At 28.2% G+C, this 17,952-nt stretch overlaps 1 protein-coding gene across 2 annotated transcripts; it reads left to right on the forward strand.

The window, feature by feature from the left end:
* Positions 1–6,211: 6,211 nt before the first annotated feature.
* LOC133300544 (zinc-finger homeodomain protein 9-like) lies at positions 6,212–7,870 on the forward strand. 2 transcript variants are annotated; one of them, XM_061500104.1, is made up of 2 exons: positions 6,212–6,295; positions 6,390–7,870. In XM_061500104.1, the coding sequence occupies exon 2, from the start codon at positions 6,579–6,581 to the stop codon at positions 7,620–7,622; it is 1,044 nt and encodes a 347-aa protein (XP_061356088.1). In that variant the 5' UTR covers positions 6,212–6,295; positions 6,390–6,578; the 3' UTR covers positions 7,623–7,870. The 2 variants fall into 2 exon arrangements, with proteins under 2 accessions (XP_061356088.1, XP_061356089.1); XM_061500105.1 differs by having other exon boundaries at positions 6,220–6,478; positions 6,564–7,870.
* The last annotated feature ends 10,082 nt before the right edge of the window (positions 7,871–17,952 follow it).

The following is a 17,952-nucleotide window of genomic DNA, read 5'->3' on the forward strand; positions in this document are numbered from 1 at the left end:
TCATACTTAATTTTACTTTTTATATAATTTTCATATTTTTAATTTTTGCAAAGTAATATATTTTTATTATTATGATTTTTATATTCCCAAAATTCTAAAGACTTTGAAGATGGAATAGCAAAATAAAAAAAACAAGGCAACATGATTTTACGATACTTTTTCTTTTCAATATTTTATATACTTTAAAAACTTCAAAGTATGGCATAAATTATCCTATTTGTTATTATTTTTAAATATTTTTATATTATTTATTATTAAAAGGTAATATATTTTTATTATTGTCTTATTCTTATTTCCGAGATCACGTAGTCTTTGAAGTTATAACAGTAAAATGAAACGCAACCTGAATTCGTGGTACACTCTCTTTCATCATTGAATGCTCATAAAAGGCTTAGAATATGATATAGATTATAATATTTAATATTTTTTTAAAAAATATTTTTTGATATTATAAATTATTAAAAATGTATTATAATTTTATAATTATCATATTTACATTGCCGAAGTCACATAGACTTTGAAATTGGAATTATAAGATCACAGAGAAGACAACGAAACCTATTTCATAGCACACTTTTTTATTATTATTTAATAATCATAAACGGCTTAAAGTATGACATTGTTGATCATATTTAATGTAATTTTTTCAAATTTTAAATACTATCAATTTCAAAAAGTAATATAATTTATTATCGTAGTACTTATATTCCCGAAGTCAAGAAGACTTTGATGTCCGAGTTGTAAAATAAATAAGTCAAGGCAGCATGATTTTACGGTACTGTTTCTTTTCAATATTTAATACTCATTAAAAACTTCAAAGTATGACATAAACTATCATACTTAATTTTACTTTTTAAATAATTTTCATATTTTTAATTTTTGCAAAGTAATATATTTTTATTATTATGATTTTTATATTCCCAAAATTTTAAGTTCTTTGAAGTTGGAATAGTAAAATAAAAAAAACAAGGCAACATGATTTTATGATACTTTTTCTTTTCAATATTTTATATACTTTAAAAACTTCAAAGTATGGCATAAATTATCCTATTTATTACTATTTTTAAATATTTTTTTTATATTATTTATTATTAAAAGGTAATATATTCTTATTATTGTCTTATTCCTATTTCCGAGATCACGTAGTCTTTGAAGTTATAACAGTAAAATGAAACGCAACCTGAATTTATGGTGCACTCTCTTTCATTATTGAATGCTCATAAAAGGCTTAGAATATGATATAGATTATAATATTTAATATTTAATATTTTTTTAAAAAAATATTTTTTGATAATATGAATTATTAAAAAAAGTATTATAATTTGATAATTATCATATTTACATTGCCGAAGTCACATAGACTTTGAAATCGGAATTATAAGATCACACAGAAGACAACGAAACCTATTTCATAGCACACTTTTTTATTATTATTTAATAATCATAAACGGCTTAAAGTATGACATTGTTGATCATATTTAATGTAATTTTTTCGAATTCTATATACTATCAATTTTTAAAAAGTAATATATTTATTATCGTAGTACTTATTTTCCGAAAGTCAAGAAGACTTTGATGTCCGAGTTGTAAAATAAATAAGTCAAGGCAACATGATTTTACGGTACTGTTTCTTTTCAATATTTAATACTCTTTAAAAACTTCAAAGTATGACATAAACTATCATACTTAATTTTACTTTTTAAATATTTTTCATATTTTTAATTTTTGCAAAGTAATATATTTTTATTATTATGATTTTTATATTCCCAAAATTCTAAAGACTTTGAAGTTGGAATAGCAAAATAAAAAAAACAAGGCAACATGATTTTACGATACTTTTTCTTTTCCATATTTTATATACTTTAAAAACTTCAAAGTATGGCATAAATTATCCTATTTGTTATTATTTTTAAATATTTTTTTATATTATTTATTATTAAAAGGTAATATATTTTGTTATCAAAAAAAAAAAAAAGGTAATATATTTTTATTATTGTCTTATTCCTATTTCCGAGATCACGTAGTCTTTGAAGTTATAACAGTAAAATGAAACGCAACCTGAATTCATGGTACACTCTCTTTTATTATCGAATGCTCATAAAAGGCTTAGAATATGATATAGATTATAATATTTAATATTTTTTTAAAAAATACTTTTTGATATTATGAATTATTAAAAATGTATTATAATTTTATAATTATCATATTTACATTGCCGAAGTCACGTAGACTTGAAATCGGAATTATAAGATCACACAGAAGACAACGAAACCTATTTCATAGCACACTTTTTTATTATTATTTAATAATCATAAACGGCTTAAAGTATGACATTGTTGATCATATTTAATGTAATTTTTTCAAATTTTATACTATAAATTTTTAAAAAGTAATATAATTTATTATCGTAGTACTTATATTCCCGAAGTCAAGAAGGCTTTGATGTCCGAGTTGTAAAATAAATAAGTCAAGGCAGCATGATTTTACGGTACTGTTTCTTTTCAATATTTAATAGTCATTAAAAACTTCAAAGTATGACATAAACTATCATACTTAATTTTACTTTTTATATAATTTTCATATTTTTAATTTTTGCAAAGTAATATATTTTTATTATTATGATTTTTATATTCCCAAAGTTCTAAAGACTTTGAAGATGGAATAGCAAAATAAAAAAAACAAGGCAACATGATTTTACGATACTTTTACTTTTCAATTTTTTATATACTTTAAAAACTTCAAAGTATGGCATAAATTATCCTATTTGTTATTATTTTTAAAAAAATTTATTATATTATTTATTATTAAAAGGTAATATAATTTTATTATTGTCTTATTCCTATTTCCGAGATCACGTAGTCTTTGAAGTTATAACAGTAAAATGAAACGCAACCTGAATTCATGGTACACTCTCTTTCATTATTGAATGCTCATAAAAGGCTTAGAATATGATATAGATTATAATATTTAATATTTTTTTAAAAAATATTTTTTGATATTATGAATTATTAAAAATGTATTATAATCTTATAATTATCATATTTACATTGCCGAAGTCACATAGACTTTGAAATCGGAATTATAAGATCACACAGAAGACAACGAAACCTATTTCATAGCACACTTTTATTATTATTTAATAATCATAAACGGCTCAAAGCATGACATTGTTGATCATATTTAATGTAATTTTTCAAATTTTATATACTATCAATTTTTAAAAAGTAATATAATTTATTATCGTAGTACTTATATTCCCGAAGTCAAGAAGACTTTGATGTCCGAGTTGTAAAATAAATAAGTCAAGGCAACATGATTTTACGGTACTGTTTCTTTTCAATATTTAATACTCATTAAAAACTTCAAAGTATGACATAAACTATCATACTTAATTTTACTTTTTAAATAATTATCATATTTTTAATTTTTGCAAAGTAATATATTTTTATTATTATGATTTTTATATTCCCAAAATTCTAAAGACTTTGAAGTTGGAATAGTAAAATAAAAAAAACAAGGCAACATGATTTTACGATACTTTTTCTTTTCAATATTTTATATACTTTAAAAACTTCAAAGTATGGCATAAATTATCCTATTTCTTACTATTTTTAAAAAAAATTATTATATTATTTATTATTAAAAGGTAATATTTTTTTATTATTGTCTTATTCCTATTTCTGAAATCACGTAGTCTTTGAAGTTATAACAGTAAAATGAAACGCATTATGAATTCATGGTACACTCTATTTCATTATTGAATGCTCATAAAAGGCTTAGAATATGATATAGGTTATAATATTTAATATTAATTTTTTAAATATTTTTTGATATTATGAATTAAAAAAGTATTTTTTTTTTATCATTATCATATTTACATTCCCGAAATCACAAAGACTTTGAAATCAAAATTCTAAGATCACAAAGAAGACAACAAAACCTATTTCAGACCACAATTTATTTTTATTATTTAATAATCATAAACGGCTTAAAGTATGACACTATTGATCATATTTGATATACATTTTCAAATTTTTTATATTATCTATTATAACAAGTAATATATTTTATTGTCATCATATTTATATTCCCGAAGTCAAGAAGACTTTGATGTCCGAACAGTAAAATAAAAAAGACAAAACATTATTATTATACGGTACCGTTTCTTTTCAATATTTAATAATCATTAAAAACTTCAAATCATGACATAAATTATCATACTTAATATTACTTTTTTTAAATAATTTTGATATTATTAAATTTTAAAAAGTAACATATCTTTTTTTTTATGATATTTATATTCTCGAAATCCCGAAGACTTTGAAGTACAAACAGTAAAATAAAAAAGACATGGCAACGTGATTTTACGATACTTTTTATTTTCAATATTTTGTAATCATTAAAAACTTCAAAGTATGGCATAAATTATCCTATTTTTTATTTTTTTTATATTATTTATTATGAAAAAGTAATATATTTTTATTTTTGTCGTATTTCTATTTCCGAGATCACAAAGACTTTGGAATTATAATAGCAAAATGAAACACAACCTGAATTCACTGTACTTCTCATAAAAGGCTAAGAATATGATATAGATTATAATATTAATTTTTTAAATATTTTTCATATTATGAATAATAAAAAAATGTAATATATTATCATTATTATTGTTATTATAGTTACATTCCCGAAGTCACAAAGACTTTGAAATCAGAATTGTAAGATCAGAAAAAGAATTGTAAGATAAGAAAGAAGACAACAAAATCTATTTCAGAGCACAATTAATTTTTATCATTTAATAATCATAAACGACTTAAAGTATGGCATTATTGATCATATTTAATATAAATTTTTCAATTTTTTTATATTATCTATTATTAAAAAGTAATATATTATATTATCATCATATTTATATTCCAGAAGTCAAGAAGACTTTGATGTCGTAAAATAAAAAAGATAAGACATCATAACTTTATGGTACCCTTTTTTTTCAATATTTAATAATAATTAAAAACTTCAAAGCATGACATAAATTATCATACTTAATATTATTTTTTAAATATTTTGATAATATTTTTAACTTTTTTTGGATATTATTTATTTTTGATATATAATATATTTACCTTATTATACGCTCTCTCATGAAAATTCTGTCTAGATAATAAAATTTGGAATATCGCATTAAGCATTATTTTTATATAATTTTTTTTAAATATTAAAATAAAATGGAATATGATAAAATTCGTTTCTTTTTCTTATTCACTAATCTCCCTTTCAGTTTATTTATTTATAAAAATAAAATAAATTTTGGTTTATTCATAACATATTGAAAATGTAAATATGATAAATTTATTCTTACATCCTATATCTAATTTCATAACATCTCATCTTATCTTATCCTATTTTACTTATTATGAAATATTCATGCTCTAAGCGAGATCGTTTCAAATTGTAAGGTGTCGAGAAATTATCTGGGACAAAAGTTAGTAACACATGCCCCTCCTTTTGGTTGAAATTACGTAACTTGCCACTTTCCTTTTTACGAAGTAATTTTTGATTATGTTTTAAATTTTTAATGCATCCATTAACCGCCAAAGGTGTGTTTAGGAAAAAGAAAAAGAGAGAGAGTAAATATATGTAATAAAAAAAGAAATAAATAGAAAAGGTTAAGGAGGGTTGGGAATTTTGGGATTGCATTGCACTTGCATTGCTCCCCTAAAATAAGCCATATGATTTAAATGTGAAAGCTGTCCTTCATTGCCAGCTTGACAAATTTTAACATGGTTTACACTGAGTGGGCTCAGAATTTTTCAGGCCATTCCGGGTCAACTCGGTTTTGTTCCCACTCATCATTGCCTTTACGCTTTTTGCTCTCTCTCTCTCTCTCTCTCTCTTTCATAAACCTTCTCTTTCCTTCCTTTAGTTCTTTCATTCCCCATAAGATTAAATAAAGACAAATCATTACTAACTCATTTAAAACCATAGCTAATTCATTAAACATTTGTAATAACCAATAATAAAAATAAGTAGTAGTAGTAGTAATAAATAGTGATGTCATTTTTTTAGTAAGAGAAGGAAGGGTATATTTATTACTCATATCTAACCCACAAGTAGGGTCAATAACTTAACCATAGATTAGAACCAGGGTTAAAAAACACAAGTGGTTAAGAAGGGACAACCCCATAACCAGGATTTTTCATTATCAACAGTCGTCACTGAGCATCATCAACCTCTCCTTCTCTTCCTCCTCCTCCTCCTCCTTCTTTTCCTCCTCATCATCCTCAAGCTTACCTAAGTAACCCTTTTCTTTTTCTTCTTCTTCTCTCTTGTTCTTAGTTCTACCTAGTACCTACATCTACTAACCTAATTTGTTTTCCTTAATTTTTCAGAAAGTGAAAAAAAAAAAAAAAAAAACAGTGGTGGCAGCTGGATCATCAGCAGCAGCAATAGTTTGGTGGAGTGTGATATATTTGTTAAGGTGTAAACAAGCCTAACCCTAACAAGTGACAAACAACCCCATAGTTAAAAGCTAAGATTTTTTTTTTTTTTTTTGTGTGTGTTAGATGTTAATTTGAGCGATGGACATAATCACCACCACAAACACAAACACCAACACCAACACTCCTACAAGTATAACAACAGGAGCGAAATCACCAGAACCCGAACCCGAGACTCCGACCCGGATCCAACAACAACCACTACCACCCCCAAACACCATAAAGCCCTTATCTTTCTCCAACGGGGTTCTCAAGCGCCACCACCCTCACCACCCCCACCACCACCATCCCACCGTGGCGGCCACCTACAAAGAATGCTTGAAGAACCATGCAGCCAACTTGGGTGGCCACGCCTTAGACGGTTGTGGCGAGTTCATGCCCTCCCCCACCGCCACCGCCGGCGACCCCACCTCCATCAAATGCGCCGCCTGCGGCTGTCACCGGAATTTCCACCGCCGTGAACCGGACGAACTTATCTCCGCCACAACACATGTCATCGAGTACCAGCCTCACCACCGCCACCATCCTCCTCCGCCACCTCCGCCGCTGAACCGGAGCCCCAATTCAGCATCTCCGCCGCCGATCTCCTCATCCTACTATCCCTCCGCGCCCCACATGCTACTTGCACTCTCCGGCGCCGGCGGCCTCTCCGTCGCGCCGGAAAACACCGCCGCTCCGACGAGCCTCGCATCGCCGAGCCCAACAGCGAGGAAGCGGTTCAGAACCAAGTTCACTCCAGAGCAGAAGGAGAAGATGCACGAGTTTGCAGACAGGGTTGGGTGGAAGATGCAGAAGAGAGATGAAGATATGGTTATGGAGTTTTGCAATGAGGTTGGTGTTGATAGAAGTGTTCTCAAGGTTTGGATGCACAACAACAAGAACACTTATGGTAAGAGAGATAACGTTAATGTTAATGTTAATGTTAATGCCAACGGTGGTGTTGTTGGTGGGAACATTCTGGAACAAGACCACAACATTAACGCAATCAACACTGGAATCAATGGTAACGGTAACAGCAACGGCGACGACAACAACAATAACAACCTTGTCTCGCAGGATCCAAGTCAGTACGAGAATGATAGTGGGACTAATGTTGGTACTAATGGGTCTTCTTCTTCTTCTTGATCTTTTCATGGAAGAACAAAAAACAAGAGAGAGAAAGAGAGAGAATAATATGTTTAGTTTAATTACAGTAATTAGCTGGGACCAGTTAATTAGCCTTTTTTTTTCATTTAATTGTTTAGTTTTTGTTAATTAATGAGATGATGATCACCTTCTTAACATGGGATATCCACAGGGAATTTAATTTTCTGGGTTCATAACTTTGTATGTATTCCCTTTTTGCTTCTGAAGCTTATAATTAAATGCTTATTAGTCACAAAATGATTAGTGTTATTCCTTCTATATTATATTCCTTATTTATTATTATTATTATTATTATTATTTTTCTATATTCTCTTCTCTTTGCTTACTTTTGGTCTTTGGGATTGGATTTTCTTCAGGGGCTTTTGAGGGGCGTGTGTTAAAAACGGTGAACTTGGCAGTGTATTATTTGGTGTTTTGTTTTGTTGAGAAGATGATAGCAAAGCATTCTGCACTTTTCTCTATCTCCGGTCAGACATAAAAATATTTATTTATTTTCTTCATATCTTGTGTCCGACTGATAGAGGCAGAAAGTGTTTGCTATTTAGATTTTAGATGGTATCAAGGGCGGTTTGTGAATTGATAGTGTTATGCTGTTCCTGTTTCCCTTTGCAGCTATGCTCTATATTCTAAGAAGAAAATTAAGCAAAAGAGGTATAAACAAATCATATTCTAATAGCGAGTGGATTTTTGTTTTTGGTAATCTGTGTGTGTAACGGATAAGGGGTGAAAAATAATGTACATGAAGGATGATGATGTGGCTAATGATTCCAAAAGAAACCTTGTTATCCTTTTAATTATTCTATCTAATCATGCATGCAAATGTGCTTTTATAGTCTTTATGCTAAAAATGAGAGGCTAGTTTAGTTTGAGGGAATCTTAATCCTATATATATATTTTAAGATAATCTTATTTAATAGTTTACAATCTGACTAGCTAAATCTTATATAATAATCCAACTGCATCTGTTCTTGGAAATGTTTGTATTGTACTTCGTAGGCTTTTTCCTTTTAAGGCAAGTAGATAACTTTATTACCAATTAATAATGATATTTACTAAAATATTTAAATAACAAAGAGATTAGAGAGAGAGAGAGAGAAGGGGAAGAGCGGTTTTGTGTACCACCCGTTACGTTATGGGGGTGTGTTGTTTTTGGTGACTTCCCTTATTTAATTTATTACTTATCTAGGGTCCACTCATCGGTTTTGTTTTGATTTTTTGGTCATTGGTGAAGTCACTAATCTTGTTTTGGCAGGGGGTGTGGGGCCCTTAGGAACTGTCCATGGTTCTCCTAACTTTTGAGGCATGGGATGGTCCCTGCCCTTAATTGCCCCCTTAAAAATAGGGATATTTTGTGTAGCATTTTGTGTAGCTGATAAGGAATTACCTCAATTCCCCCCACTAAATGAAACAGTAATCCACTGTACGAATTTGGTCACCTTTCCTATCTTTGATTTCAAATGCATTGTTGCATTAATATTTACTTTATGAAAAGATTTATTTGGAGTGCATTTGTGCTTTACTGTTGACAACAGACACTTGAATTTTTGCTCCGTTTTCTTCATATTGGTGCATCCTCATGAGACTAGCTAGCTAGCTAGCTAGGTGGGTTTCTTTATTAGAACTCATGAACAAATCATAATAGTTTGATTGTATCATTTGATTGATAAAGGGAGAACAACATATAACAAAGGATATTTGTAGGAAGAACTTGCTGAAGTTGAACCAATAAATAATTGAAAGGATAATATATGTTTTTTTTTCTAGTTGATAATTACTTATAATCTTAAAAAGTTGAAATGTATCAATCAGTGTAGTTCAGTTGACAACACATACTGAGTAAGAGGGGAGAGAATTTACGTTTAATTCCCACCAAATACAACTTTGAAAAAGAACGAAGAGGTTTATCTATGACCAAGTCTTGATTCAGAATTACTCTCATAGTTAACTTAAAATATTGCCTCAAAAAAATAATTATAGTTGGTTAAAAAAAATTGGAATGTATATGTAAAGCAAAAATATTTATACTATTTGCCTCCGTAAAATTAGTATTCTGAACTCCATTTGTGAAAAAAAGAAAAAAGAAAAAAGAAAAGAAAAAGAAAGAACAATTTTATGAAATGGCTTGTTGGACTTGGACATGTTAAATAAATTTTTTTTCCATCTTAGTAATAGTATTATATTATTTTGACTTTGAAGTTTTGAAATGATTAATTTTATAAATTACTCTGTCGGCCTTACTTTAAATCTGCACAAACAGATATGCTTACATGTGAAGCTATACTCCCTCATGGTTTAAATTTAAACTATGCATGAAGTGATGAAGGCTAATTTAGCTCGAACGTCTATTAATTTCAGGGAGAATATCAATGGCGAAGAAAATCGAATTTCTTATATTTAATTGAAAAATAAATTTCTTTATCTCATTTTGAAAGTTAGAAATTATAAAATTTTCCATGCATTACTTAGTACCTAGTTTTTTTGTGATACCCATAAAGCATTTCATTGTCTATTAATATTCAACAAATATTTAATAATTCATATCAAGTATATATCCCTTATTTACCATAATAATTTCTTAATTTAAAAAAATATTATTATGGCATTTAATAAATTTTAGGGTTTTGATTATTTATTTATAAAACCAAAGTTTTGGTCTGTAAATATATAAATTTTTATAATTGTAGTATGTAATATGAATATGAGACAGTTACAATTATAGATAGACAATTAAATGTCAATATGGTTTTTACCTAACACCAATGATAAGGTTGATTGTGTACCAAAAAATAAAAATAAAAATGATAAGGTTTATGGTACAAAAGGATTCTTTCCTTATCCTCCTGTCTTTATCCATAGTAATCTTAGCATTTTCATGTGGGTCAATAAAACAATTAACATTCCCTCAGAATTAAATGCTGAAACGCTACATAAGAATATATAATCGTGGAGATTAATTTGTCTATGTCCAAATTCCACATATATAGAAACATCCTCATCATAAGATAAACTCTCTTTAGCAAAGTGTACATTGCTTTTCATCAAGGATTAAGAAGATAATGCACACGTGGCGAAGTGTTCTTATCTTAAGCTTACATTATTGCTTAATATGGGAGTTAGCTTTTGCTTTTGGAGGGTCAATAAAGCTGAGTTTAACACCCTACACGACATAGTGTTGACAAGTAACTTTCTGTCCCTACCTGAAACATTTCATTCTAGATGATGTGACCCCTTAAATTACATGATTAGGTACATGAACTTTTTTGAGCTTTAACTTCTAAGTCATATTATGTTATATTATATTAATTTGGAATTTATAATTGTTATGTCACGTAAAATTGATTGTATTATGTTATAAACAAATTGAAACCCGTGCCTCAATTTTTTTTAAAATGATGGGACCATGTGTGTTGTTTCTATATGAAAATACAAATTCTTCCTATGACACGACAATTGTAATTCCCAATTAATTTAGGACCAAAGAGTTTCGATTTCACACAAGAATGATTTTTTCTTTTATGGACATAACAATTATGTGAGTCTCAATGAAAAAAAAAATCAGTAAAATCCATATATTTATTATATCAGCGCTAATGTGACATAAGAAATTAATAATTAAAAATTATTTTCTTATATTACATAAGATAAAAAAAAATTTACACTCGCGTATAAAAAATGGAACGCTCTCCTATATTCTCTCTTATCTTTCCTCTAGATGTGTATGTAGAAAATTTTTATTATCTTATAACATAAGAAAACAAAGTATGGTTCTAATTTTTAATTCTAGTGGTTTCTCCTATAAACCTCTTCTAGTCCTGTTGCATTCAAACGTGCGTGCACGTTATACATTACAAACACGTGCCCAAACAGTGCTATTTTTTGAAGTTTGAAACATGAACATTTGCTGGCTAAACTAACGTACTTACGAATTTGAGATCCCAAATCAGGGATCAATTCAAATTTGCGATTGTAATAATCTTATTTATATATTTAAAATAAAAAATATTCATTTGATCATGTTATATTTTATTCACACTATGCCAATTTATAGGAGGAGAAAACTTTTCCTACTTATTTAAATACATTGAAAAATTTAAACCAAGGTGTTATATTTCCAAATGATGATCATGTATAGACGCATACATACGAGGCATTATCATTTGATATCAGTGTCAAATTTTGAAATTTAACATCAAATTCTATTCATTAATTTCTGACAATCAATGATTATCATTTAATTCCTAATAAATGATAATAATTGATTAACGGAAATCAACAAATAGGATTTGATGTCAAATTTTAAAATTTGACACCAGTGTCAAAGAATTCTATCCCTATATATATATAACCTTATGTCATTTAAAATGGCAAACACTTCTCTCTCTCTCTCTATATATATATATATATATATATATATATATATATATATATATATATGGGGTTAAATATTTCTATCACCCCATTTTAGATAAAGTTATTTACAGCTACCCTTTTTAGCTAAGTATGACCAGTGAAATATAAAAATTATATTTTCTCTCTCCGCCACGTTAGCCGACAATGTTTGAGGAGAGAGAAAAAAGAATAATTTTATTGTTATAACTATGTCTTACAGGTTAGACTTAGTTGAAAAGGAGTAGCTGTAGATAATATTATTATAAAGTGGATGTAGAAATATTTTTTGTCATATATATATATAGGTAAAATTATTTATGCAGCCACTTTACGTACAACAACGATAGGTGTATGGTTATGATTCCCCACATTTAATGCTTTCATCCTTTGTATAGTTTTGATTCCCCGTATTTAATATTTATATATATATATATATATATATATATATATATATATATATGACAAGTATTTGATTGCTGCACGTAGAACAACTGCAGAAATGTAAACCTCATATATATATATGAGGAAGGTTATACTTACAACATTTTTTTTACAACCTCTTACAACCATATCTTAACATAGTTGATTTCCGCCAATCAACAATTATCATTTTCGCAAATTAAACTCATTAATTAATTATTAACTCACAATAAATGATAACCGTTGATTGACGTAAATCAACGGTGTTAAGATATGATTGTAAGAGGTTGTAAAAAAAAAGGTTGTAAGTATAATCTTCCTCTCTCTCTCTCTCTCTCTATATATATATATATATATATATATATATATATATGATCAGGATCATTTTACACCGGTGTAAGACTAAATAAGTCTTACACCACATCTCAACCGTTGATTTCCGTGCATCCAACGGTTATAATTTAGGAAGTCATACGAAAATAATTAATATTCACTAATCATTAATTACACTACAAATATCAACCGATGATTTACGTCCGTCAACGGTTGAGATGTGGTGTAAGACGTGTTAATTTTACACTAGTGTAAAAAGAACATGCCCTTGCCCCATATATATATATATACATATATATGAAAAAATATTTCTCCGGCAACTTGAGATAAGTTTATCTCCGGCCACCCAAAACTATGTCGTTTTGTTTATTTATTTTCTTATATTAATTGATTTATCTTTGAATGGTTATGATTCTATTTTTCTCTCTCTTCCTTTATCATTATTGATCCATCTTTGTACGGTTATGATTTAGTAGCCGGAGATAAAATTATCTCAAGCAGCTTGAGAAATGATAAGCCCATATATATATATATGGGGAGGGTTATATTTAAAAAAAATTTGTTTACAAACTACGCTATGTTCTCCGGGGAGAACACTAGGTTCACTATGTTCTCCCGGGAGTAAATAGAGTAATTTACAAAAATTTATAAAAAAAATTTGTGAACGGATCCTTCCCCTATATATATATATATATATATATATATATATATAGGGTTCGCTTTTTCTGAAGTTACTCCAGATAAGTTATCTGCAGTAAGCCCAATACGTCGTCGTTTTAGAGTGGAAATCATGGTGTTTTTGTAATTTTAATTTATTTTAGGGTTATATTAGTCTTTATATTTATAATTTTTTAAGATTTCAATACCAAAACGACGTCATTTTGAAAAAAATGCAGATAATTTATCTGCAGTAACTGCAGAAACATTTTTTCGATATATATATATATATATATATATATATATATATATATATATATATATATGAGACATGATCAACTTACATCAGTGTAAGAATAATAAATCCTACACTCAATTTTAACCGTTAATTTTCGTCAATCAAATGATTAAGATTGATTGAATTATTTTTATTAATTAATTATTAATTTCTAATAAATTATAAGTGAGAGGTGACATTTGTGATACAAATAGTGATATATGCACTGACAAACAACAGTGAAAATTTCACAAAAAATTACGTAGACCGTTATTTGCATAAAGCTCACTTGTAGAGGTATATTGAAATATATTTTCAGTATCCTTATTCGATGCAGATGTAACTTGGTCAAGTAATTTCAGTGCAAAATTCATTCACAACCTGTTTAGTCTTTTTTTACTGAGTTAATTCATTGAGTTGATCTAAAATTCTTCTAATAATTACTGGATTTTAGGATCAAATATGTTTTCAAAAAAGAGAAGGAAATACTAATTGGTCACATCGAATATATATCAAATCAATTTCATCAGAGATGAGGTTCTGTTTAAGTGTAGAAGATCAATTGGTGGTTGTAACCAAAGAAAATCTCTATTGGTGGCATCTCTTGGGTGTTCAGGGACCATAGTTATTGCATAACAAAGGGGGCAATAAATGTGGCATTCTAATTGGAGCAGTAATTTGAATCCCACTACTGAGAAAAATTTAATGAGCATCAGGTGTGGTATGGGAGAAGAAAATGTTAGGTTGGGGATGTTGCAAGAGTCAACTCCTAAGGAAAAGTCTGAGCACAAAAATAAGGAATCTCGACCAGGTAAAGTTCTCCTTAGACTATTATCTTGATTGAATATATGAACTTTTAAAAGCATACTAAATTCAGCCCCGCATCTAACGAATGCATTTGAATGGTGGTAAGTTCCATCCTCTGTAAATATAGATTATGTATATCAGATTAGATGCAATGAGATTATGTCTTATGCAAGAATATACCATTTATTATATATATATATATATATGAATTACAGACTCCTGTAACACCGATGTGAAACTAAAATATTTGACATCAAAACTTAACCGTTGATAGTAAAAATTTAAAAGAGAAGTTTTGCAATTATTTCATTTGAAAGAAATAACCTAATCATTAAGTATGTGGGTCAATTGGTAGGGAGTGTCCAACTTAACCCATGATTTTGAATTCGCATTTTAAGTATGCAACTGTATTTAAATTTGGTAGAAAATTTTTTATCGCCTTTATGATTTTGCCAGGCTCAAATTCAGATTAGTCGGCATTGGTTGGCAATCAGATACCGGATTATTTATAATAAAAAAAACCTAGCTAAATCTTTTGCCAAATATTAATTTCCTCTCGTCCTAATCCTATGAAAGTGACTTTTAAAAAAAAAAACAAATTACAACTCTTGTTCTGCAACTTCTAATTTCTTTCCTAGTTTGAAATGCATAACACAAAGCTAATTATCTTCTGGGGGATCGTGTGTTATTTGCCTTATTAACCTAATTTTCCTAAAGTATACAGTCCCTTCTGGTGGAGATTATGACACAGTACTAGGCTGAGCCATAAGTGGGGTGGGGTTTGCGTTAGAACATGCTCCATGTGCTATTATTTAAGAGGAGTTGGCAACTTTCCTAAAATAAACCATTACAATTTTCCCAAGGAACTTTGCTAAAAGGAAAATATTAGAAGAATTGGTATACTAATCTAAACCTATAGGGCATGAAAGGACTGTATGGCCTAAGTTACAATATGGCTAGCCATTTTCATTGGATTCTCAGTGTCCCACACCAATTAGTAGGTTGCTTTGTGTCATTATGGGGCCTTTACAAGAGAATGCACTACATCTAGTGGCTGGGATTCTCTTTTAACCTCTTCTGTAAGGTTGGGTAAATTACATATCTAGCATGGCATGGTGTCCTTTTCAAGAAAGCTCCTACAACAGCGGAAAGCCTACACAGCTATTTCTTGGTATTGATGTTTGCTTTTTGTTGTTTTGAGATAGAAATCATAATATTTTTGTAATTTTAATTTATTTCAGGATTATAATAGTCTTTATATTTATAATTTTTAAGATTTCAATACCAAAACAACATCGTTTTAGAAAAAATGCAGATAACTTATTTGCAGTAATTGCAGAAAAACATTTTTCCCATTTATTAATTACCATAGTTTTTTTTTGTTATTCATAAGAAAAATTTAATCACACGTAATGATTAGTTTTACTAGAAAGGTACCAACTTTAAAATCCTAGTTATGAAGCAAAGCCTTCAGTTAATTTTCATGTGTCACCCCACTAACATTACACCTAACATTTCATTTGATTGATGAGATTGCTTACTAATTTATCAAAATTCCCATCACTAATATTATTAAATCAGTAAATCAAATACCAAAGATATTGAAACTAACGTGATTACCTAGACCCATTGAAAGAACATTTTGGTTTATTAGCTTCCGCTTTACTTTCTAAAGTTTAATTTACCAACTCTTTCAGTTAACAACTGAGCTTTCAAAGATTTGTTTGGGTCAGAGGTTCAAAGCACCCACTGTTTTAATGGGGAGGTAGCCTTCAGACCGTACTCCGAGTACAAGATGACTGCAGAAGGTTGAATGAAGGAAATCTCCAGACCAAAAAAGAGAGTTAAATTTACCTCTTGCTTTGTAAGCATTTAACTTTTCTTTTCTTTTCAATTTACCATGTCCAAGAACATAAAAGGGATAATAAAAAAAAAGAGAAGAAAAAAAAATTCATTAAATGAAAGAATACTTAAGCATGGCAACAAAATGGGAAAGGACCAGTTATTGCAAGTCAATAATGGACCGCACAATTATTTACAGCATAAAGATTAGGGCACTGCAATTGTGGTGGTCCATTATATTTTTGATGTCTTATCTTCAACAATCTTCATCTTTAATATTCTGTGTGTATCAACTTGTCTTTTCACCTCACAAAACGCTTGGTTTGGCTATTGACTAAAATGTTGCACATATTTCAGATAGAGATTGGCATAATTCTCCTACTAATTTGTATATCAGAGAATATTTGTATCATTTACTTACAGCATATGGGGGACCGAAAAAAAGGTCTTCTTTTTATCGAGATTTGTATCCAGAAAAGATAAAAAGAAACAAAGGTGTAAGCTCTAGCAGAATGTTTTGGATAAGTAATTGATTGGATTGTCATCTATTAACATGCCCACAACATAATTATATAAAGTAATTTCACGATTAATTTGGATACTGGCTTTTATTAATTGGTTTATGAACTTCATTTTGTAGGGTGTTAAGTGGCTTTCATCATAGAAAAGTCTTGATATTCACACAAACACAGTTTTAATACATATTTTTATATATTTACTTAATTATTCATTAAATTTGTAAGGTATAATTAATTAAGGAAAAATATTTTTCATTTTTCTGTAGAATTTTATTTTATTTTTGCCACATTTACATAAACTTGAGTGGATCCTATTAAAAGAGAAGAGAAAGAATAAATTAATTGTACCCTCTCACATTTATGTGAGGGTGGTTGAAAAAATGTTTTTTGCAATAAAAACAGAAATGATATTTCTAATTAACTAACCATTTGTCAAATATATTTAACTAATAAATATTTATATATAATTAATAAATTTAAATGAATTAGTTATAAATTTATTGTTTAAATTCATAATTAATTATGCTTGATCTAATCAATTTATATTATTAATTCTTAAAAAGAATAATATATTTATATTCCTGAAATCATGTAGACTTTTCTGTCAAAACAATATAATGGAAAAGATCACAATACAGTTTCTTTTGATGATTAAGTAATGATAAAAAAAATTATATTCATGACATTACAGCTCTTATTTATTTAAAACTAATATTATTTGATTTCACCGTATAATTAATTTCTATTATAATTATAAAAAATAACATAAAATGTGACAATAATTTTCATATTTAATTTAAATTTTCAACGAATTTTTTTATCATCAATTATTTTATGAGTTTTATTAATATAATGTTAAAGGAGATAAGTTATCTTATGTCACAGAGATAAATTTGTGGGGTCCACCACCTAAAAAATAAAAAGAAAATAAAAAAAGTGGCACAGTTATCGAAGAGTGTGTAGGAGAGAAAGTTATAACATGTAACATAAGAGTAGTTTTTCTCTTATTTATATATATATATATATATATATATATATATATGAGACATTTATATTTACAAATTTT

Source organism: Gastrolobium bilobum, unplaced genomic scaffold, assembly GCF_033153095.1.
Source record: "Gastrolobium bilobum isolate Gb01-03AN ecotype WA unplaced genomic scaffold, APGP_CSIRO_Gbil_v1 utg27707, whole genome shotgun sequence".
Taxonomy (NCBI): domain Eukaryota; kingdom Viridiplantae; phylum Streptophyta; class Magnoliopsida; order Fabales; family Fabaceae; genus Gastrolobium; species Gastrolobium bilobum.

Excerpts from the sequence above, each read along its gene's own strand:
- LOC133300544 (XM_061500104.1), top strand. The coding sequence starts at position 6,579 with ATGGACATAATCACCACCACAAACACAAACACCAACACCAACACTCCT.